This window comes from Aquarana catesbeiana, linkage group LG03 (genome assembly GCF_042186555.1).
Source record: "Aquarana catesbeiana isolate 2022-GZ linkage group LG03, ASM4218655v1, whole genome shotgun sequence".
Lineage (NCBI taxonomy): Eukaryota > Metazoa > Chordata > Amphibia > Anura > Ranidae > Aquarana > Aquarana catesbeiana.
The window spans coordinates 211,916,370-211,939,684 of NC_133326.1; the positions used below are offsets into that span (position 1 = coordinate 211,916,370).

The window sequence follows — 23,315 nt, forward strand, 5'->3', positions numbered from 1 at the left end:
CAAAAGCAGTTTTGATAAAAAGCATACAACAAAACTTTACTGGACATTTAAAATAAAGTTCCTTGCACATAAAAGTTACCATAACTATTACACCAAATAACAACTTAAATATACACTCCTATTTCCAGTATCCCAATGAAAAGTCATATACTTAACTCTGGCAACAGCTTTGTTGAATACGTGGCAGCCAATTTAAAACACAGCCTCAGCTTGCTCACTACACCACCTGTGGGTGAGATATTATTACACGTGTATGGGGACATTTGTCATAAATCAGTAATAATATCCACAACTGATGCACCCCCTTTTAACATGTGAATGAGTATGTACCCCTACTCATTCACTCAAAAATGTAAGACCTTTTTTATATATATATAAATTTTTTAAAATGTCTCTGAAGTACATCAATCGTGATGAACGCTCCCTCCCCGAAAAGTCCATTTTGTCGCTTGGCTTCTTCCAACTGACACAACATTTCCCCCCCCCCAGCACTTAAGTAAACATTGAGGAAGGGTCGACTATGTCATGAGTGGGCAGGGCCACTCTGTGACATCGTTGACCACACAGGGTCACATCCATATTTGCTCAGTGAAGTTGCCGGGTGTCCTCGCCTCCTCGTCACGTCATTGACCAAACATGGATGTGTCCATGCATAATCGGGGATCTTGGGGCTTCCATATTCTGACAACCAGGGTCCAACCAGCAGTCCTGAGCTGAACTGTCACATTTAGCAGTTGTAGGAGTGCCCCTGCTAAATGTTTCGTTGTAAGGTGCAAAAACTGACGTTCAATACCAAAAAAAAAAAAAATATGAACTCTTGTAGTTTTTATTTATTATTTTTTTTCTAATGGATGTTCGTTTTAGTTAATTACTGCATAAATATCAGTGTTTAACATGCAATTTAAAAAACAAAATAAAAACACTTAAATACTACCAGCTAAATTTTATTTTTTGTATTTAACTTAATTTAGTGTTTTTTAAATTGCATCTTCCTGAGTTAAATACCACATGTGTGATTTTAACGCAGATACTCATGTGGTATTTAACTCAGGGAATGTGCCATGGGAGGAAAAAAAAATGTAAATACGCACATTAAAGCGGTGTTAGAACTCTTACCCCCCCGAGGTGCCAAATGTGGAGCTTCTACTTTTGGATGGAACACAGCTTTAAATACTACATGAGCTTTTTTTTTTTTTTTTTGTAGCTCATGTAGTAATTAACGTGTTTTGAGTTATTTTTTTAATTGCATGTTCCTGAGTTCAATACCACATTAGTTATTTTAATGAAGATACTAATGCCGTTTTTGAGTTGGTGCACTGAGCCCAGTATCTTACACTAGATGTTGTTTCAGTGACATATTGTTTATGATAACCAGCTATGCTTTTACTTTTCTTGTAAGTAATGGTTTTGTTCCTGACATTGTCCATGTTTGAAGTTTTATATCTGAATAAATTGGTAATAATCTTTGATTTGAATGATCTTTGAATTTTTGCAGGTTGGTACACAACCAATGGCAGAATCTGGTGCATCAGAGGATGGACCGGCTGATTCTTCTGAATCCCCACACATCTGTAAGTAGTAAGATACCTCTATTTGATAAATGAAGAAATCCCAAATGAGTGGACCTGTGGAAATGAGGAATCCACTATTGCTGACTTCTTTTTAAAAGGTTCAGACTCTGTGGCTGTTGTTGTGTCGTTGGCTTCACTACCTCAGGAGTCATGGACCTGGAAAATAAATTAGAAAAGTTTGGACTTTTGGCTGCATGCTTGTACCAGCACAGTAACTCGCTAAGCCTCTTTAAAGAACCACTATTATTATACTTGTAGTTTTTTGTTTTTTAGCCATAATGCAAAAGTCTTTGCAAGAAACAAACCATTCACTGATGTCATTTTTTTGCTGTCAGTGTCAATGTTTCCTATATATTATACTTGGAATATATTCACAAGAAGCAAGTACAGGAAAAATAAATAGTTTTTTACTTGTTACGAGATGTTCCAGATATGATATGTTGAAGTCAGGAGGCAATATGCATATTTATAGGAAGTCCACAATGGCAGCTCTCGCTATGCATTATATTAACTACGTTTGCGTTTTTTTTCTCCCTTCGCCTTTCAGGACAGCACCTTGGAGAGAGCGTAGCTCCACCTCTTAGACAGGAGACACTGTGTGACAACGCCCCTTTCAAAAGCAGCTGCTTCCACCATGCCGTCAGTGGTTTCCTCCGCCATGGTGGAAGCACTGCTTGGGGAACCAGAGGGGCTGCGCTCTCTCCAAGGAGAGGGTTTTGGCAGGACCTCCACGTTTGGGTACTCAGACCAGCCCAGCTCCCTCCCGCACGTGAGGGGGGTGCTCCGGTGTCCCTTCCTTCTCCGGCTCACAGGAGTAATGGTCTGACGGAAGTTTTTCCACCCGGAGTGTTCGGGGGGCCGCGGTTGTGCTCAGTAAGAGCGTCCATGCCAGGCCTCTGCATGGCGGCACCGAATCCCGGACAGCGGATGACACCAGTTCCGGTGGGCGGAGACTTCTGGCAGGGCGTAGCAGCGATTGGTTCCTGCTGCTGGAAAGCAGGAGGAAGGGGCGGGTCCTCTGGCCGGGATTTCCTTTTGTTTGGCACATGGAGCTTAGTACACAGTGCAGCAGCTGCGGATTTCACTATGGAGACAGCGGAATCGTCAGCAGCAATGGCGGATGCAGGCGCCCAGGTTCCTGGCAAGGCCCAGGTAGGAGAGGTGCGGTGACACCTCTTTCCTTTTATATCACTGGGTGTTTTTATCTTTATATGGTTCAAAGCCTGCTGCTGTCTGCTATGGGGTAAAAATTTTCCATTAGCAGTTCAGCAAAGGAGTGAGACTCTGGGCACTTAGGGTGTTGGCTGGAGGTACTACTTTTCTCTGAAGCCTTAGTTCCTAGGACCTGGCTTTTTCTCGTTTCTCTGTTTCAGAAAGCTACTGCCAAATCAGAGAGAACAGGGAGAAAGTGCCCCTCATGCAAAAGTCCTTTAAGGGACTCTTGGCCCAAACCACTGTGCAAATCCTGCATTGTGGATTTAGTAAAAGAAGAATCCTCACAAGAGTGCAAAGAACTCTTATCTTCTGTGAGGAAGGAATTAGCAGAGGCCCTAGGGACAGTGCGTTCCTTTGTGAAACGCGGGCAGAGTTCCAGCCAAGAACAGAGTTCTCACTCCAGTTTCCCTCAGTCCACTTCCAGACAGGTGGAAAGTGAGTCTGAGGAGGAAAGGGAAAGCATTCCACCCTCAACCATTGATTCTGAGGAGGAGGAGGTGGAAGAAGAGTCAAGATCATCTAGATATAAGCTTTCGCTTGAGGAGGTGGATAAATTACTCAAGGCAATTTATACTACCCTGGAGATCCAGGAAGAAAAAACTCAGCTGTCCGTGCATGACAAAATGTACCTGGGGCTGGAGGAAATTAAACACAGGGTGTTCCCTGTGCATAAAGTGTTAACAGACACCCTTTCATGACTAAGCCTATTTTTGAAATTTGGTGTTTACAAGTTAAAATCAGTATTTTTTGCTAGAAAATTACTTGGAACCCCCAAACATTATATATATTTTTTTAGAAGAGAGTCTAGAGAATAAAATGGCGATTGTTGCAATATTTTTTATCACACGGTATTTGTGCAGCGGTGTTTTAAACGCAAATTTTTGGAAAAGTGACACTTTCATGAATTTTAAAAAATTCAAACAGTAAAGTTACCCCAATTTTTTTATATAATGTGAAAGATGATGTTACGCCGAGTAAATAGATACCAAACATGTCACCCTTTATAATTGCACGCACTCGTGGAATGGCGACGAACTACGGTACCTATGAATTTCCATAGGCGACGCTTTAAAAAATTTTTACGGTTACCAGGTTTGAGCTACAGAGGAGGTCTAGGGCTAGAATTATTGCTCTCGCTCTGACGATCGCGGCGATACCTCACATGTGTGGTTTGAACACCGTTTACATATGCGGGTGCGACTTCCGTATGCGTTTTCTTCGCTGCGCGAGCTCGCGGGGACGGGGGCGCTTTAAAAATTTTTTTTTTTTTTTAATTTATTTATTTTATTTATTTTTGTACTTTTATAAATTGTGTTTAAAATTTTTTTTTTTTTTTTTTTTTTTACTTTTATTGCTGTCACAAGCAATGTAAACATCCCTTGTGACAGTAATATGTGGTGACAGGTACTCTTTATGGAGGGATGGGGGGTCTAAAAGACCCCCCATCCCTCCTTTACACTTCAAAGTATTCAGATCGCCGAAAACGGCGATTCTGAATACAGTATACTTTTTTAAATTCGGCGCCATTGGCAGCCGAGTAAACGGGAAGTGACGTCATGACGTCGCTTCCGCGTTTACAATTAGAAGGCTGGAACGAAGCCGCTCACAGCTTCTTTTCCCGAATGGACACCGGGCCTCCCGATCGCACGGGAGGCCCAGTAACAGCAGCGGGAGGCGGTGGGAGGGGGGGGATGTCCCCTCCCGCTCCTCCGGTATAACAGCCGAGCGGCTTTTAGCCGCATCGGTTGTTATACTCGGGTAGCCGATCGCCCGCTGAAAACAACGGTACCGGGATGATGCCTGCAGCTGCGGGCATCATCCCGGTATAACCCCGGAAAGCCGAGTACGCATATGTGCGTTCGGTCGGCGGGAAGGGGTTAAAAAGGAATGGAAGGATCCAGAGAAAGGACAGTTTTTTTTTTTTTTTTTTTCTAAAGCCCTCAAAAGGAGGTTTCCTTTTGAGGAGAATGAGGAACTGTTGTGGAATAAAAAACCAAAGATAGACGCTGCTTTTTCTCAAGTATCTAGGAAAACTGATTTAGCTTTTGAGGACATGGGTATTCTCAAAGATGCTATGGATAAGAGGGCAGATGGGCTACTGAAGAAAGCCTGGGACGCATCTCTAGCTAATCTTAAGCCAGCAATGGCGGCTACAGTTGTGGCTAGGAATCTGGAGTGTTGGTTAGATCAACTTAAAAATCATGTAGTTGCAGGTACCTCCAGAAAAGACTTATTGGAGTCCTTCCCTACCCTGTTTAAGGCAGTAAAATATATGGCAGATGCCTCTGCAGAATCTATCCGGATGTCAGCCTGGTCCTCTGCGCTTGTTAACTCAGCAAGAAGAGCACTCTGGCTAAAGACCTGGTCAGGGGATTCAGCTTCTAAAGTAAAACTGTGCGGAATTCCCTTTTCAGGAGACCTGATGTTTGGGCCAGAACTGGAGACTGTCCTTGACAGGACGGCAGATAAGAAGAAAACTTTCCCACAGAAGAAGAAAACGTTACAGCAGAGGAAAAATTTTCGTTCTTTTCGACAAGCCGATAAGGAAAAGGACCACACACAGAAGAGACCCTGGTCTTCTCAGAGAGGAAGAGGTAGAGGTGGGGTACTCCTTTAGAACCCCAGAACAAACCCCTAAAAAACAATGACCATCTAGTAGGGGGGAGACTACAGGACTTCTTACCAATTTGGGAAAAAACAACAGAGTCCTTTTGTTCTGGGGTTAATCAAAAAGGGTTATCAATTGGAATTCTCACAAAGCCCCCCAAATCGGTTTTACATCACAAACCTGCCAAAGGATCGGGAAAAGGCTCTGGCCATGAAGTCTCTGTTACAGGAACTGATGCAACAGAAGGTCATTTCCCAGGTTCCAAAAGATTAAGAGGGGAAGGTTTTACTCCCACATTTTTCTGGTCAAAAAGCCATCAGGAAAGTTCCGCCTGATTCTCAATTTGAAGGTTCTAAATCGATCCATAAAATACAAAAAATTCAGGATGGATACGATTTTCTCAGTGAGGAACTTGCTAACCCCCAAATGTCATATGGCTTCCATCGATTTGAGAGATGCCTATCTCCATATACCAATAGCGCCCCCATCACAAAGGTTCCTGCGTCTCGCAGTCAATCTGGGGGGGGGGGAGATTTGGCACCTGCAGTTTCGGGCTCTGCCTTTCGGTCTTTCCTCCTCTTCCAGGGTATTCACAAAAGTGATGACGGAATCTCTGGAGCCCCTGAGGCTGAAGGGGATTACAATAGTACCCTATTTGGACGACCTACTACTGTTTGCAGACTCAAAGGGTCAAGTAGAGTTCAACCTACAGACAGTTCAAACACATCTAAGAAGTTTGGGATGGCTTCTCAATCTTCAGAAGTCAAACTTAATACCATCTCAAAGGGTAAGGTTTCTGGGGTACGAAATAGACTCGATATTACAGAGAATTTTTCTACCCCAGGAGAAAATAGAAAAGATGCAGTTGACCCTGAAAACACTTCAATCCAACGCAGAGATCTCTGTAAGACAAGCCATGTCCGCTCTGGGACTGTTGACAGCGGCAATTCCTTCGGTACAGTGGGCCAGGTTGCATGCCCGTCCTCTGCAATTGGATATTCTGATGAATTGGTCATACCAGGAACCTCTGGAGAAGAAATTCAACATGGGGGCAAGAGCAAAAAGATCGCTCTGGTGGTGGAGGAACCAAGGAAACATTTCAAAAGGGCTTCCTTGGGTCTTTCCGGTAACCAGAAGGCTGACTACAGATGCCAGCGCATGGGGATGGGGAGCTCATCTGGAAGAAAAAACGATTCAGGGAGTTTGGACCAAACCAGAAGCGAGAAGATCTTCAAATTGGAGAGAGTTAAAGGCTGTTCACCTAAGCCTCCTCTCCCTCCGGGAATTTCTAGTGAATCAACATGTCCAAATATTGTCAGACAATATGACGGCAGTATTATATTTAACAAAGCAAGGGGACACAAAAAGCAAAACCCTAATGGGTCTAGCTCATCAGATCCTAAGATGGGCAGAGAACAATGTGGCCTCTCTATCAGCAGTCCATCTGAAGGGGACGGAAAACACCTTAGCAGATCTCCTCAGCAGGAAAGAAATAAGGGAAGCAGAGTGGTCTCTCAATCAGGAATTATTCAAAACAATTTCCAGGAGTTGGGGTTATCCCCAGGTGGACCTCTTTGCAAAACAGGAAAATGCAAAAATACCAGTCTTCTTCTCTCTTCACAGACAGGATCAAGCTCTCGGAGTAGATGCGTTAGCTCACAAGTGGGACTTCCATCTGTCCTACGCTTTTCCTCCGTTTTCAACTGATACCAAAGGCGTTAGCCAAATTCAGATTGGAGTCCACGGAGCTAATATTAATAGCTCCTTATTGGCCGAAAAGACCCTGGTTTTCAACCTTGATGAACCTCCTCAGTGAAACCTGCTTGGAGATTACCAATCAGGGCAGATCTGTTGAGTCGGGGCCAAATTCTCCATCCAGATCCAGCTTATCTCAAACTAACAGTTTGGTTTCTGAAGAACAAATCTTAAGACAGAAGGGTTTATCGGAGAAGCTTATTTCTACCCTTCTTGCAAGTAGAAAAAAAGTGACAAGAGACATTTACTTTAAAGTCTGGAAGATCTATAATTCTTGGTGTTCCAGTAAAAACTTTGATTTTCGTACCACATTTTCAGTTTTGGAATTTCTTCAAGAGGGATTGGAGAAGGGGTTAGCAGCAAGTACGCTCAAGACGCAGCTAGCTGCTTTATCAGTTTTTTTGGAAAGAACCCTGTCAGGGGAACCTTTTTTAATAATCAGATTTTTTAGGGCAATGGCAAAAGTAAAGCCTAGACCTGTTATTAGTTTTCCCAAATGGGATTTATCTTTAGTTCTTCAGGGACTAACTAAGGCACCATTTGAACCCATAGAAGAGGCATCATTAAGTTTCTTGACGTTAAAGACTATTTTACTGGTAGCAGTAACTTCCGCACGTAGAATTAGTGAGTTACAAGCCCTTTCAATTAAAGAGCCCTTTATGAGATGTCTACAGGATAGGGTAGTCTTAAGGACAGATCCAGCATTTCTACCAAAGGTGGCTTCAGTTTTTCACCGTACACAGGAAATCATTCTCCCTACCTTTTGTCCTTTACCTTCGGGGGCAGGAGAAGAAGCTTTTCATACTCTTGATGTCAGGAGGTGTCTGCTTAAATATCTGGAAGGAACAAAGGAAATCAGAAAGTCATCTTCACTCTTTGTTTTAATGGAAGGTACTCACAAAGGAGGTAAAGCTTCCAAAAGCACCCTCGGAAGATGGTTAAAGCAAGCCATTAAAGAGGCATACAAATCTTTGGGTCTGGAACCTCCGGAAGGGGTATTACCTCATTCTACTCGAGCAGTGGCGGTATCATGGGCAGAAAGGGCCGGGGCATCTCCTGAGCAAATCTGCAAGGCTGCCACATGGTCCAGTTTTTCGACCTTCATAAGGCACTACCGCTTGGATCTACTATCAGCCTCGGACCAATCATTTGGTAGGAAGGTTTTGCAGGCAGTAGTCCCACCCTGAAGTAAGTTTCTCGGTTATCCTCTCCAAGGTGCTGTCCTGAAAGGCGAAGGGAGAAAACCTTAGTTAAATATACCGGTGACGGTATTTCTACGTGCCTTTTCAGGACAGCAGCCTACTTCCCTCCCTTGGTTATCATATGTAAAGTATAATTATAGGACCTGGTAATTATATTTTCCAGCATGTTGGAGGATTTCTCGGTAACAACTGACGGCATGGTGGAAGCAGCTGCTTTTTAAAGGGGCATTGTCACGCAGTGTTTCCTGTCTAAGAGGTGGAGCTACGCTCTCTCCAAGGTGCTGTCCTGAAAGGCTCGTAGAAATACCGTCACCGGTAAGTCTAACTAAGGTTTTTTTTTTTTTAACATTGTGCATGTAAATCAGGAGCAGAGAGGGGTACCTACTAGATAGTGACACTATGGGAGAGATTTAAAAAAAAAAATGCACTCAGAATCTGGTGCAGCTGTGCATGGTCGCTAATCAAATTTTAAGTTTTTTAGCTTGTTCAGTTAAGCTTTGACAATTAAAACCTGGAAGCTGATTGGTTTCTCTGCAGAGCTGCACCAGATTTTGCACACTCCAGTTTTAGTAAATCTCCCCCTATGATAGCAAAGTACCCCCGAAACGGCTTATGTGTGTGAGCAGGAAGGAGCTAAGCTAAAGGAGTGGCAGGGGGGTACAGGATGAGAAGTCTGACGCTGTCGGTCTTAAAGGCCAAGTCCATTTTTGTGACTATATTTCATTTCACACCTATATTGAGGTTATAACATGAAACATGGTCACATTCCTTATCCCTCAAATAACCCCCTCGCCCCCTTCCCCACACTTGCCTGAATCACTGGGTTGTTCTCCTCAGAACATACTGTTATCTATTGATTTTTAGCATGGCTTTGCTCACACTGCCTCGTCATCCAATCACAATTTTTTTTTTTTTTTTTTTTTTTTTTTTAGAGGTATCTGTGAATGGAACACTACAAGCCCCATCTGCCCCTGTGACGGACTCGTAGATTTCAATAGAGCACAAGTGCACTAATGTTACCACACTTCACTGTATTCAATTCCAGTCCTCAAGGTGCACCAACAGGTCATGTTTTCAGGATTTCCCTCAGATGAAACGGCCATGGTAATTACTAAGGGTGAAACTGATCTAATCGCCTGTGCAAAATAATGGAGAGCCTAAAAATATGACCTGTTGCTGCACCTTGAGGACTGGAATTGAGAAATACTGCTGTAGTCCATTGATTAGTTTCCTCCAGCCCATATTGGTAGGCCCATGCCTCTGTTCGAACCTGGGGTTGGTGGAAGTTTCTGCAGGAGCTTTAGCGTTGAACTCACAATGCACTGATCTTGTTTGCACTGCTATGCAGGCTCCAATGTGTAAAAAAGCACTTTTTTTTTTTTCCCCCTTTTATCAAAGTGGGTAAGGATGAGCTCCGGCGTGTTCGCACACTCCACGTGCGCTAATCACAGGCAGTGAGACATTTTCCCGATGTGTGGCTGCAGAGATCGGGAAATGTCTCACTGCCTGTGATTAGTGCAGCGCATTGCCGACTTCCTGGCGGGCTCTGCACGTGGAGTGTGCGAACACGCCCGAGCCTATCCTTAAAAGTAGTATATTAAAGGAAGAAAAAACTAGATGTGCTATCCCTTTTTAAATGCTTTTCATATAAATAAACGGATAAAAAAAAAAAATAGCAATTGGATCAACTCCAAATATGCAAATAAACAATTCATACCCAAATGCAACAATTTATAAGTAATAAAAATTCATAAATGTAAAAAAATCTATGAATACATATTACACAATTTTAAAGTGAATAAAATGCATAGATGAAACCTAAATGAATGTTTGACTATAAGTGAAATAGTACAAAAATTTTCCCAAGACAAACTCGTTACCAAAGATGCAAGACCCCTAAATTATAAGAGGTAAACCCAGCATGAATGGCATAAGCCCACAATTTCTGCAGCAATAGCTTGGGTTAATCAACTCCCACCACTAGATGGCTAAAATACTATCCCAAGGGCTCAGTTGATAGGGATACACTGTGTGTGTGTGTGTGTGTGTGTGTGTGTGTGTGTGTGTGTGTGTGTGTGTGTGTGTGTGTGTGTATTTTTGCACACACCTTTTTTTTTTTATTAGCCATTTGCTTATTCTACCAAATCTATTTTGTTTTACTCATTTTGTTTTTCTCATTCTTGCCTAGCGGATGCTGATGCTTTTAGGATTCTGTGGGAGATGAAAATGAAGAAAAGACAGAAATGTCCATCACTTCCAGAAACTGTGACAGAACTTGGCACAGAGGATGGTAGTAAAGTGTACATTGTAGGCACTGCTCACTTTAGCGACAGCAGCAAGCAAGATGTGGTAAAGGTAATAGCCAAGCCAGCCTTAACACTGTTGGCCCATATGTAGATTAGGACCATATTTCAGTTTACGTTTAACCACTTACAGACCGGAAGCTTTTCCCCCTTTAATGACCAGGCCATTTTTTGTGATACGGCACTGCATCCCTTTAACTGACAATTGCGTGGTCGTGCGAAGCTGTACCCAAACAAAATTGAAGTTTTTATACTTTTTGCTATAATATCCAAAAAAGTAAAAAATGTCTTCATCAGTTTAGGCCTATTATATATTCTTCTACATATTTTTGGTAAAAAAAAAATCGCAATAAGCGTATATTTGCGCAGAAAAGCGTCTACAAAATAGGGAGGTGTGTGTGTGTTTCTAACTGGGGGGGTGGGACTGACTGGAGGAGGAGACAGATCGCTATTCCTAATCACTAGGAACAGACGAGCTGTCTCTCCTGTCAGAATGGGGATCTGTGTGTTTTTATATACACACACACACACACACACACACACACACACACACACACACACACACACACACCCCCCTATCTGGCTCTCGTGCCTGCGGTTGCGGGTGGCCGGCGCCCTTAAAGGTGCTGACATACACCTACGGCGATTTGCAGGATCGTGCCGACCTGCTGCAGTATGATGACGGCGACTGGTCGGCAAGTGGTTAAGGAACAAACATATATTTAGAAGATATTCAGAAGTATAATACAGCTTGTGACAAAACAGTGTTAAAGTGTAACTAAAGGCAAAACATTTTTAGCTGTAGAAGGATTAGAACACCTGTCGGTTTTTATTGCTGTCTGTGCCCCCATGAGGGAGATTCACCCTCTCTATCTGTCCTGTTTACCATTATCTTTGAAATTGAAAGAAAATTTTGGGTTATCCTCAGAAAACTAATATAAGGGAAATCTTACAATGGGGACACCAGTTCTGGTTACCTGGGGGTTGCAAGGGATACCCTTAATTTGCAGGGATTTCTTCTCACTTCCTGTTCTGGCTATGGGACAGGAAGTGAAGTTAAATCTCCCCAATAGAGCACAGATGGCAAAAAATAAACCAACAAGGATTATAACCCTCTTACTCTATCCAAGGAAAAAAAATGTTTTGCCTACAGTTCTACTTTAAGGCCCCTTTCACACGGGGCGAGATCGCTTCATTGATCCCCGCTGAGCAGGCGGATGACAGGTCCGTCTGCTCACTGTGCAGGGTTGGTCCTGTCAGAGCCCACTGTTTTCTATGGTTAGATCGGGTGAAAATGGACAGCGTGTAAGTTTTCATCCGATATGATCGCCATCCGTCTGTTTTCAGCGGATCTTGTCAGATTGGATGGCAGGTTGGTGTGATCAGACACATCTACGCTGACATCCGCATGTCCATACAAGTCAGTGGGTGGCCTGCTCAGATCCACCTTTAAAAAGGGACAGGCGGATATTTGTGGGCCGATCGTGTGAAAGGGGGCCTAGGTGTGAATTCTAGAGTCTGAAATATGTTAGTTTCCTCAGACTTTAGGTATCACTATACAAAGGTTTACATTTCTCTTTCAGACCATTCAGGAATTACAGCCTGATGTTGTTGTGGTTGAGCTGTGCCAATATAGAGTATCTATGCTGAAGATGGATGAAGAGACATTATTGAAAGAAGCCAAAGAAATTAATTTTGAGAAGCTTCACCAAGCTATTAAACAGGTAATTAAAAAAAAATATATATATATATATATATATATATATATATATATATATATATATATATATAATTATTATTTATTTTACTCATTCTGGCCTCCTATGCGAGGTCATGTACATCTCAAAATGTTTCACAGTAAAGTATGCCTGAAACCCCTTGTGTACCACTCAGGAAATGCTTTCCTTTAAAAACCCTAAGAAAACGGAAGACCTTAAATGTATTTAGAGAAATGCATTTATATATGCAGTTATATATTTTTTGGATTAGTTTATTACCCTTTTTTCTGTGTCAGGTCTCTTTGAGAAATCACATTCAGCAGCTATTAACCTGTACTAGCAGCCCTGAGTCATGTTCTGAATTGGAAAGTAGAGACAGGTTTGCGTAAGAAGGCTGATTCAAGACAGTGACGCAGACATAGCTGAACGTACCATTGACCAGTGTGTAGTATGGGAGGAGCTGTCACAAAAAAGCAGAGGATTTTTTTTTCCTTCTTTACTGGAAAACTGAGGATTAGTCAGACATCATTCTAACAGATTAGCCATCCTAAATTACTAATACTTTGCTAGCTGCTATCTTTTTAAGGCTAATCTATTTTCAAAAGGTATAACTTGCTAGTTGTTTTGTCACCTTTACCTCTACTAACTTGTAGTTTGTATGGATTCTCCGCTGTTACACAAAGTTCTTAATTAACCCTCTGCACAATGCTATAGACCCTTAAAGGATACGTTCACCTTTGGGAACATGTTGCATGTTCCACCCATTTTTAGGGTGTAGATTTTGTACACAAGTGGCCTATACCCACTGGGAATTGGGCAGATTTCTGCTTTAGCAAGGTGCTTATTAGTCCAGTAGAAGATACACCTGTTTTTAAGGACCCAACTGATAAGCGGTTAAAAGCCCTCTAGAAATCACTGGTGGGTCCTACCCTTCACTGCCTCCTGGCTGTGACTTTACTTTGTTTTAAGCCATGGATGACTATCCAAAATCCCTTTTTATAAAGTCTCACCATTGGAAGTAGCCTTTTAGTTTTTAGCATTGTAGTAATCGCAGATCTAGAATTGCCCTCTGTTTCCATGGACATGCCATTTTAAAGTAATCAATCTTGAAGCATGATGGTAAATTTGGTTCTTGAGACAGAAGATCCTAACATCCTGATAAAGCACGGGAGTGTGCCAGGAATCTTAATAGGTCCGCATACCAAATTTGTGAGGGCCAGTCCTGAGCAACGCAGAGCACTAGGGTGCCATCCACCTTGATTATACAAAGCAGACAGGGAATAGGTTTTAGAACTGGACAGGACTTACTCTAAAATGAGTTCTATGGTTACAGCATACTTTCATTTTAAAATAAGACCTAGCGTGATTGTTGGTGATGGCTGCAATATAAGCTCTACCCCCCCCCCCCCCTCAAATAAGCCCTAGTTAAAGTCCTTGTAGGTCTTATTTTCAGGGTAGGGCTTATTTTTGAGGTAACAGGGTAGGGCATATTTGGTCCTCCCCACATGGCTTCTTGCAAACTGCAAACATGACTTCTTATGGCTTTCAACAATGGCTGTCCTCTTGCCACTCTTTGATAAAAGCCAGATTTGTGGAGAGCACGAATAATAGTTGTCCTGTAGACAGATTCTCCCACCTGTGCTGGATCTCTGCTGCTCCTCCACAGTTACCATGGGCCACTTGGCTGCTTCTCTGATGAATGCTCTCCTTGCCTGGCTTGTCAGTTTAGGTGGACGGCCATGTCTTGGTAGGTTTGCAGTTGTGCCATACTCTTTCTATTTTCAGATGATGGATTGAACAGTGCTTCATGAGATGTTCAAAGCTTGGTATATTTCTTTATAACCTAACCCTGCTTTAAACGTCTCCACAACTTTACCCTTGGACTGTCTGGTGGGTTGCTCTGCCTACATGATGATGTTTGTTCACTAAAGTTCTCTAACAAACCACCTGAGGGCTTCACAGAACAGCTGTATTTGTACTGAGATTAAATTACACATAGGTGGACTCTATTTACTAATTAGAAGGCAATAGATTTTAGTTAGGAGTATCAGAGTAAAGTGGGCTGAATACAAATGCATGCCACACTTTTCATATATTTTGTAAAAAGAAAAAAATGAAAGCCATTTATTTTCCTTCCACTTTACAATTATGTGCCACTTTGTTGGTCTATCACATAAAATACATTTACGTGTTTGGTTGTAACATGACAAAATGTGGAAAATTTTCAAGGGGCACTGCACATTTGGATTTTTCAAGGCACTGTATTTAACTTATCGGCACTATATATAAGTTGCACTGCTAATTGTCTTTATACGAGACCATTTACTCATTTTTAATTTTCTTTAAAATTCTTTAAATTTTTTGTTTTTCAACATTTTTTTTCTATGGCATTTTACAGTAAAAGTTACAATCTCAAGGCGTTGAGAATAAGATTATAGGATTTTTTTTAAAAAAAGGTTTTTTTTTTTTTTTTTTTTTTTTTTGACAGCGCTGGGTTTACACATTACAAATATGCACTTTGTATTGCTTTACTTAAAATTTCAGGCATGCTGCAGTTTTGCCAGTGTCCAGTCCTTTTGTAGGCAGCAGTATAACCTCAAGCTTTGACTTCCTGTGTCCCACAATGGACTCCATAAAAGATTTTACAGTTGGTACAAAAATCCTATTTTTCAGATTACATTAAAAAAATCATGGCTGCTTGTAAGACTGAAGTTTCCATTTTCATATTTAATATTTGTGATATTATTTTTTATTTTTAAATAGTCTAATACAGTGTTCTTTGCATTATTGTATATTTCATTACGGATTTATCTTTTTGTTTGTTCTCATGCCAGAATGGAGTTATGTCCGGTCTCATGCAAATTCTCTTATTAAAAGTGTCTGCACACATCACAGAACAGCTGGGAATGGCCCCAGGTGGTGAGTTCAGAGAGGCCTTCAAAGAGGTGAGACATTTCATGATTTTATTGGTATATATCAGAACACAGATGGAGGGCTGTAGTCCCCTTCTCATGAAGGCAGTAGACTAAACAAGCCATAAGAAACCTGTTCCTTTAACTCTTCACTGCCCTCCATAATCTCTCAAATGTTATTTCTTTACTTTTGTTCCCTGATGGGAAGGCAGCAAATGGACTTCTTGGCCGTAAATTATTATGGTGATTCTTCATAAACCTTCTGATGATAATTAAAATGATCCACTGTCCTAGTCGCTCTGTATAAAGGAAGAAATGGGTGAAAAGTGTTTGTTTGTTTTTTTTTCTATTGTGCTACTTAAAGTGGTTGTAAACGCTTGCATATACCCAGCGAAGTGACTGACCTCAGGTGATAGAGATTAAATCACTCCTCCATAAGTAGTGCCTGTTTATCCTCTACATCTGTTCAAGGCCATCATTTATAAAGCTTGTCTGAGTAGTCAGAAAAAGAGAGTGGAGAGCTGAAGTTACACTCTGGAGAGCTCTGAGAGCTGATTGGAAGGAAGGGACACACCCCTTGCACACAGGAACAGAGCTTTTCTCTGTGTTAGGAATACTTGTCAGAAGTGATTCATGCAGACAGAATGACACTTGGTGCTTTTAATTACGACAGGTACACATAATATAGGTTTATGTTGCTCAAATTTCATGTCCGAGTTTTTCAACCACTTTAATGCCGTAAATCCACTTGGGCAAACTGAAACTGAGTCTGGAAGTTTTTATTCCCTATGAGATTTGACTTGTGCAAATGTAAACATTCACTCTTTCCTCATAGTCCTGATAATCTTGGTGTTTGCCACTGTGCTACCCCTGAGATTCAGAGACATAGTGGATGGCACTCCTGCATTGCTGGCTTTGGTACTTAATGGATTTTAATGAATGTTTGCATCCATTTTAAAGCTGATATCCAATTGGCTTTAAAAAAGACTATTTGCCCTGTATCCAGCCCCCTTCACCTTGCATTGGTCCTGCATGGCACGTGATGATGTTGAAGAGGCTGATCTTTGCAAAGGAGAGTGACTTTGTTGAGCAGGTGTCCCTTGCTGTAGAATGGGGTTGGGGGCAAGTAGATGGCAATTTTTAATTGTTGACTGGAGTTCAGCGTTACATCTCAAGAATTACTTGTTTTATGACTATTTGACGACCTTGCAGTGACTGGAACTGTCAAACTTGGCAGCCCAAAACCTTTGTTTTTTTTTGGTGGGCATGTTCATTTTTCAATGTTAGTTTTTTTTTTTTTTTTTTTTTTTCTCCATGTGGAGATTAGGAGGCTCTTTAAGCACTTCCCTACCCGCGTATATACATATGACGTCCACAGATGGGATCTCCCATCCTGGGTGGACGTCATGACGGCCTCGGGTTCCCGGCCGTCTAGGGGGCGCGCGTGCGCCGCCGGGGGCAAGCGCACCTGCCACGTTGCTCGGGACCCAGTGCGTGTGCCTGGCGGCCGTGATGTCCGCCGCGCACCCGCGATTGCCCGTTAACCGGGCCGGACCATGGATCTGTGTAAACACACAGATCCACGTCCTGTCAGGTGAGAGGAGAGCGATCTGTGTTCCCAGTACAGCGGAACACTGATCGGTCTCCTCCCCTTGTACGTCCCCGCCCCCTACAGTTAGAAGCATTCCCTAGGAAACCCATATAACCCCTTGTGTCCCCCTAGTGGTTAACCCCTTCACTGCCTGTCACATTTACACAGTAATCAATGCAATTTTATAGCGTTGATCGCTGTATAAATGTGAATGGTCCCAAAAATGTGTCAAAATTGTCCGATGTGTCCGCCATAATGTCGCAGTCACGAAAAAAAATTGCGATCAAAGCTATTACTAGTAAAAAAAAGAAATAATTTTTTTTTTAAAAAATGCCATAAATCTATCCCGTATTTTGTAGACGCTATAACTTTTGCGCAAACCAATCAATGTACGCTTATTGCGATTATATATTTTTTTTTTTTTTTACCAAAAATATGTAGAAGAATACGTATCGGCCGAGACTGAGGAAAAAATGTGTTTTGTTTTTTTTTTTTTTTAAATTGGAATATTTATTATAGCAAAAAGTAAAAAATAATGTGGTTTTTTTTTTTTTTTTTTTTTCAAAATTGTCGCTCTTCTTTTGTTTATAGCGCAAAAAATAAAAACTGCAGAGGTGATCAAATACCACCAAAAGAAAGCTCTATTTGTGGGGGAAAAAAAAGGACATCAATTTTGTTTGGGTACAACGTCGCACGACCGCACAATTGTCATCTAAAGTGCGACAGCGCTGAAAACTAAAAATTGGTCTGGGAAGGAAGGGGGTGAAAATGCCCTGTATTGAACCGGTTAAAGGGGCAGTACCATGGGCACCACTGTTTTTCCTCATTTCAAAGCTTTCTTAAAGTGGTTGTAAACCTCTGACATGAAATATGAACAAAGCAAATCTCGCTATAGTGTTTACTTGTCTCAATCCAGGGCACTAAGTATAATTTCTGTCTTTCTGTACATGAGTCACTTCTGACAAGTTTTCCTGACACCAAGCAGTAAAAAGGTGAAGAAAGGTGATTGACAGCCTCAGCTCTGTTTCTGTGTGTTGTGTGAAGGGGGTGTGTCCCTTCCTTACGCTCTGCAGCACTTAGAGCAGACTGGAAGGAACTTCAGCTTCCTGCCCCCTGCTATCTGAACACTCAGACAGACAAGCTGTAAAAATTCTACGGTTTTGAAAAGATGTAGTGAAGAGAAAACTACAGGTACAATGAATGTAGGAAGATTTGTTTCACCTCTGTGTATCACCTGATGCCAGTCACGTCACTGGATATAAGTAAGGGCTTGCAACCCATTTAAGTTTTACAGTTTATCTGCAAGATGGCACACTGTCACTGTGTAACTGTTTCATTGAGTTTCCTATGTTCTTTTTCTTGGCTGTTCGCTTAGTACTGCAGCTTGATGAAGTTACCAGAAAAAATTGCAGATACAACACTGGCTTATTTACAGCATGCTGCAACTACATGGGTTTACCTAAAATAATACAGCATCAATCTAGCTACAAGTTTCTACTGCTTTTTGGGTTCGCTGCAACAATTTGAGGACTGATCACTAGAGGACTATACAAAGCACTGCAGTGCCACTGTTGAATTTTAGAGTTATTACAGCCCCACTTTGTGCACTATTGTTGCTTTCACATAAGCTTTTGAATTAAAAGTAGAACTATGGGCAAAACTTCTTCTTTTTTTTTTCTCCCATAGAGTAAGGGAGGGTTATAACCCTTGCAGGTTTTTTTTCGCCATCTGTGTCAGATTTCCCTTCACTTCCTGTCCCATAGCCAAACAGGAAGTGAGAGGAAATCCTGACAAATTAAGAGAATTCCTTGTGGACTTCCAGATCACCAGAACGAGTGTCCCCATTGGAAGATTTCCCCTCTATAAGAGCCCTTGCACACTGGGGCGGGGGGGCGGCGTCGTTGGTAAAACGCCGCTATTATTAGCGGCGTTTTACCGTCGGTATGCGGCCGCTAGCGGGGCGGTTTTACCCCCCGCTAGCGGCCGAGAAAGGGTTAAATACCACCGCAAAGCACCTCTACAGAGGCGCATTGCCGGCTGTATAGCCGCGCCGTCCCATTGATTTCAATGGGCAGGAGCGGTATACACACCGCTCCTTCACCGCTCCGAAGATGCTGCTAGCAGGACTTTTTTTACCGTCCTGCCAGCGCATCGCTCCAGTGTGCAAGCCCTCGGGGCTTTCACACTGGGATGACAGCAGCGGCACTTTCGGGGCGGTTTGCAGGCGCTATTATTAGCGCAATAGCGCCTGCAAACCGCCCCAGTGTGCAAGGGCTCTTACTTTTCTGGGGACAACCCAAATTTATTTTTTTGTTTTTTTTGTTTTCTTTTAGGATTCATGTACATGGGACGTTTTTACAACCTCTCCTGAACGATTTAACTTGACAGATGGCAAAACGGACGTTTTAAACATTGGTCACTAAGTTTACATGCCGCGTTTGCATTTTAGAAGCGTTTTAAGAAAAAATGTGTTTTCTTTTAGCCAAAAATAAAACTCGGCTTAATATGAGTTACAGCGTTTACACGCGTTTACAAGTTGTTACAGGCATTTCAAATGCCTCAGAACATCCGTCCTGAACACAATGATTTGCAAATCTCATAAACCCATATTTTATTCACAATAGGAAACATATCAAATGTTTAAACCGAGAAAATGTACCATTTTAAGAAAAAGATAAGGTCATTTTAAAATCAATGGCATCAACATGTCTCAAAGTTGGTGCAGGGCCATGTTTAACATGATGTACCATTCCTTCTTTTAACAACACTCTCGGCATATGGGAACTGAGGAGACCAGTTGCTGCAGTTTCTTTAGTTTTGGATAGGAATGCAGAAGGATTAGAATGTTTGCCAGTTTGTGTTGCTGTCTGTGCCTCTGTGAATAAAATATGGGTTTGAGATTTGCAAGTCATTGCATTCTGTTTTTTTTTTTTTTTTTTTTAACCTTGCTTTAATATACAGTATATCATATTTGTCTCAAACAATTAGCATTATGTTGTACATCTTGCAGGCCAGCAAAGTGCCTTTTTGCAAATTTCACCTTGGAGATAGACCTATTCCTGTAACATTCAAGAGAGCGATTGCTGCACTTTCATTCTGGCAAAAGGTGAAGCTTGCCTGGGGCCTATGCTCCTTGTCTGACCCAATAAGGTGAGTTATCTTTGTGTAGGATTGGCCAGGCCTGGCCCTCACAATTTTCAAATTCAACTAAAATTGTACACTTTTTTTTTTTTTTTTTTCCTACTTCAGTGAAGATGATGTGGAGAAATGTAAGCAGAAGGATTTATTAGAACAGATGATGGCAGAAATGATTGGTGAATTTCCTGACCTCCATCGCACCATAGTCTCGGAGAGAGATATTTATCTAACCTACATGCTGAAGCAAGCAGCTAAAAAAACAGAACTACCTCGTGCCTCTGAGAGTATGACCTTTTTTTTTTTATATATATTTTTTCCTTCCATTGTATGTGCAATGTTGAGTGGTTTCTTCCTGCCTTATTTATGTTTTTTTTTTTTTTTTTTTTTTTTTTTTTTTTTCTATAAAATGTTATAGCAACGCATAACTAAATGGTAATGTTCTAATACCATCTCTATTCAACATAATGTGCTTTGTATTACAGGGATAGGGTTTTTGTCATGGAAGATTGTGAAAGTGGAGTAACATGTAAATTTTATTCTATATATCCCTCTTACAGATGAGCCTCAAAAAAGCATACCAACTATTGTTGTTGGAGTGGTTGGGATGGGTCATGTACCTGGTATAGAGAAGAACTGGAATACTGACGTAAATATTCAAGAAATCATGAGGTAAATATTGCTTTTCTAAACTATAGGCACACTTTCTTGTGGCAATTTTGATGCCTGCATCAGACACCCAGCTTACCTCAAATCAAAGTTACTTCTAATTAGCCTATGACCAGATTGCTATAGCTTACTGTAAAAACCATAGCTTCTCTGATACTAGGCAGAAACTACAGGAAGCGCCTTTTCTTCCAGACTCTAGCTCTCCTACAATGAAGGGATCCTCTTATTCATCCTCCATTTAAAATAATGCCTTGCATTTTTGTCCACAAAATACTAGAAGTTCTGTGAATGAACAAGGGGAGATGTTGGCATTTACCTGCTGCTCCTAGCCCCTTGTCAATTCACAGAATACTTTGTATTCTTTTAGCAGAATACAAGGCGTTTTAAGATGAGCAAGGGGAAAGTAAAGGTGAACAATAGGAGAGGAGCGCTGCCTGTAGTTTCCAACAAAGCTGTGATTTTTTTTTTTTTTTTTTTTTTTCAGTAAATAGTGGCATTTCACACCTAGAATAATCATCACTGGAAGTAAATGTGTTTTCTGTGTGTTCGTGTGTGTGCAAAAAAATCTTTTTTTTTTTTTTTTTTCTCACTTAAGATTAAGCTGAAGCTCCAAGTAGCATATGTGTGTTATACAACAGTTGTAAGAGAACCTTTTAATCGTGGGTTTTTTTTTTTTTTTTTTTTTTTTTTTTTTTTCTTTCTTCTCCTTCCCTTGTAACATGCTAATGTGTTTCCAAGAGATTTGACTAGGCCTAGACTTTTAATAGGATGTTTATATCTGCATATGTAATAGTCTTGCGAGCTACCCAAAAAACAAAACTAATTATATATGTACTAGAAACACTGTGTGTGAAAGGTATTCAATAGACCTGTTGCTAGCACTGATCACATCCCCCATATGCACAAAAAACATTGAATCAAACATATAAAGTGCATAATTAAATGTCCATGCAATAAAGCGCAAAAAAGTCCATATTAAAACAGTGAAATTTTTACTGTTTTTAATATGGACTTTTTTGCACTTTATTGCATGGACATTCAATTATGCACTTTATATGTTTGATATTTGTTTATATTTCATGATTCAGTGCTGCTCTCTTTCATATATTGTTTATATCTCTGGTTCTGATATACTGTATCAAAAACACAAACTAAACCCAATCCACAAGAGGAGAGAAACCAGTGCAGCACATTCATCCCTCCCAACCTCAGGGTCCAGGGTATGTAGCCTGCAACACAAATATCCGTGGAGACAAAGCTGTTACTAATGCAAAATCTAAAGAATTGCCCAAAGCAATGGATACCTGCTATTGACTGTCCTAATAGGAATCAATTAAAGGGGTTGTAAGGTGATAGTTTTTTTTTTTTTTCTTGATGAATTAAGATAAAAAGCCTTCTGAGTGTGCAGCAGCCCCCCTAATACTTACCTGAGCCCCATCTCTGTCTAGCAATTGACTTTGACAGCAGTGAGCGCCAATGGCACCGCTGCTGTGTCTCGGCCAATTAGGAGAGAGCTGTGACTCGGCTCGGGTGCTCCCATAGCTAGCTGCTTGCTGTGGGGACACTCAACAGGAGGAAGGAGCCAGGAGCAGAGAAGAGGGACCCGAGAAGAGGATCTGGGCTGCTCTGTGCAAAACCACTGCAACAGGGCAGGTTAGTATATTATGTTTGTTATTTTTATTGAAAAAAAATTTTACTTTACAATCACTTTTTAAGTTAATGTGCAAGTCCATGGGGCTTTCTGTTGGTAGCCAACCTAAGGTGCTCAGAGGCTGTGAGACAATTGTTCAGTCAATCAGTACAAGAGCAAAGCCTCTGCTGAGAGGTCAAGGAGCCAATTTTTGTTATCCCCGGCCAGATGTTCTATACGATCCAATAGAAACCGGCCTCAATGTACATGCAAACATTTAATGAAAATAGTAAATAAAACCAAGCAAGACAAAATTTGGATAAAAGTTAATACATCATGACAAAGATGTGTGTCTAGGCAGATATAAAAAAAAAAAATAAGTTAAAACAGCCAGCTGTATGACGATGGTAGACATGGATGGATGTGTCCTGTACCCTCTCTTGGCCAGGGAGTCTATGCAGGGAGCCGTGGGATGGGCAGCCACAAGGGAGTCGCTCACCCACCACCGCCTACAGCGTCAAGCTGTAACCATGGCAACAACGCGTTTCAGGGCCATGCTCCTTTCTCAAGTTTTTTTTCAACTTGAGAAAGGTGTGTGTGCCCCAGAAACAAGCCATTGCCATGGTTATGGCTTGACGATGTATGTGGGGGTGAGCGGCTCCCTTGTGGCTGTCCATCCCGCAGCTCCCTGCATAGACTACACAGCAGGAGTCAGCTGACTTTGAAGGTGGAGCTTTGGACGGCAGCCGGCTTTGCTGCCGGTCAGTTAGCATCCATGGTTGCTCCTTCATTACTCCCCTTACCCAACGTGGGGCATGAGCACTTGCAGCTGAATTACTTCCTCCTGGGTGTCCCCCAATTCACCAGCTCTCCAGGCATTCTCCCTGTCAGTGTGCAGCTCTCTGCCCTCCTTGGGGGTTAATACAGATGTCAGCCCCTGCAGCCTCCCGTCTCCCTGGCCAAAAGAGGGTCAAGGACACATCCATCCAGGTCTGTATACCACCTT

General features: G+C 41.7%; 1 protein-coding gene across 1 annotated transcript in view; it reads left to right on the forward strand.

Moving 5' to 3' along the window:
- Positions 1-23,315, forward strand: part of TRABD (TraB domain containing) — a 56,333-nt gene that overhangs the window by 27,836 nt on the left and 5,182 nt on the right. The window contains exons 3-9 of the mRNA XM_073619745.1: positions 1,496-1,571; positions 10,540-10,706; positions 12,238-12,378; positions 15,207-15,317; positions 19,886-20,025; positions 20,125-20,297; positions 20,571-20,682. Coding sequence (XP_073475846.1) covers positions 1,496-1,571; positions 10,540-10,706; positions 12,238-12,378; positions 15,207-15,317; positions 19,886-20,025; positions 20,125-20,297; positions 20,571-20,682 — 920 coding nt within the window. The remainder of the gene's footprint in view (positions 1-1,495; positions 1,572-10,539; positions 10,707-12,237; positions 12,379-15,206; positions 15,318-19,885; positions 20,026-20,124; positions 20,298-20,570; positions 20,683-23,315) is intronic.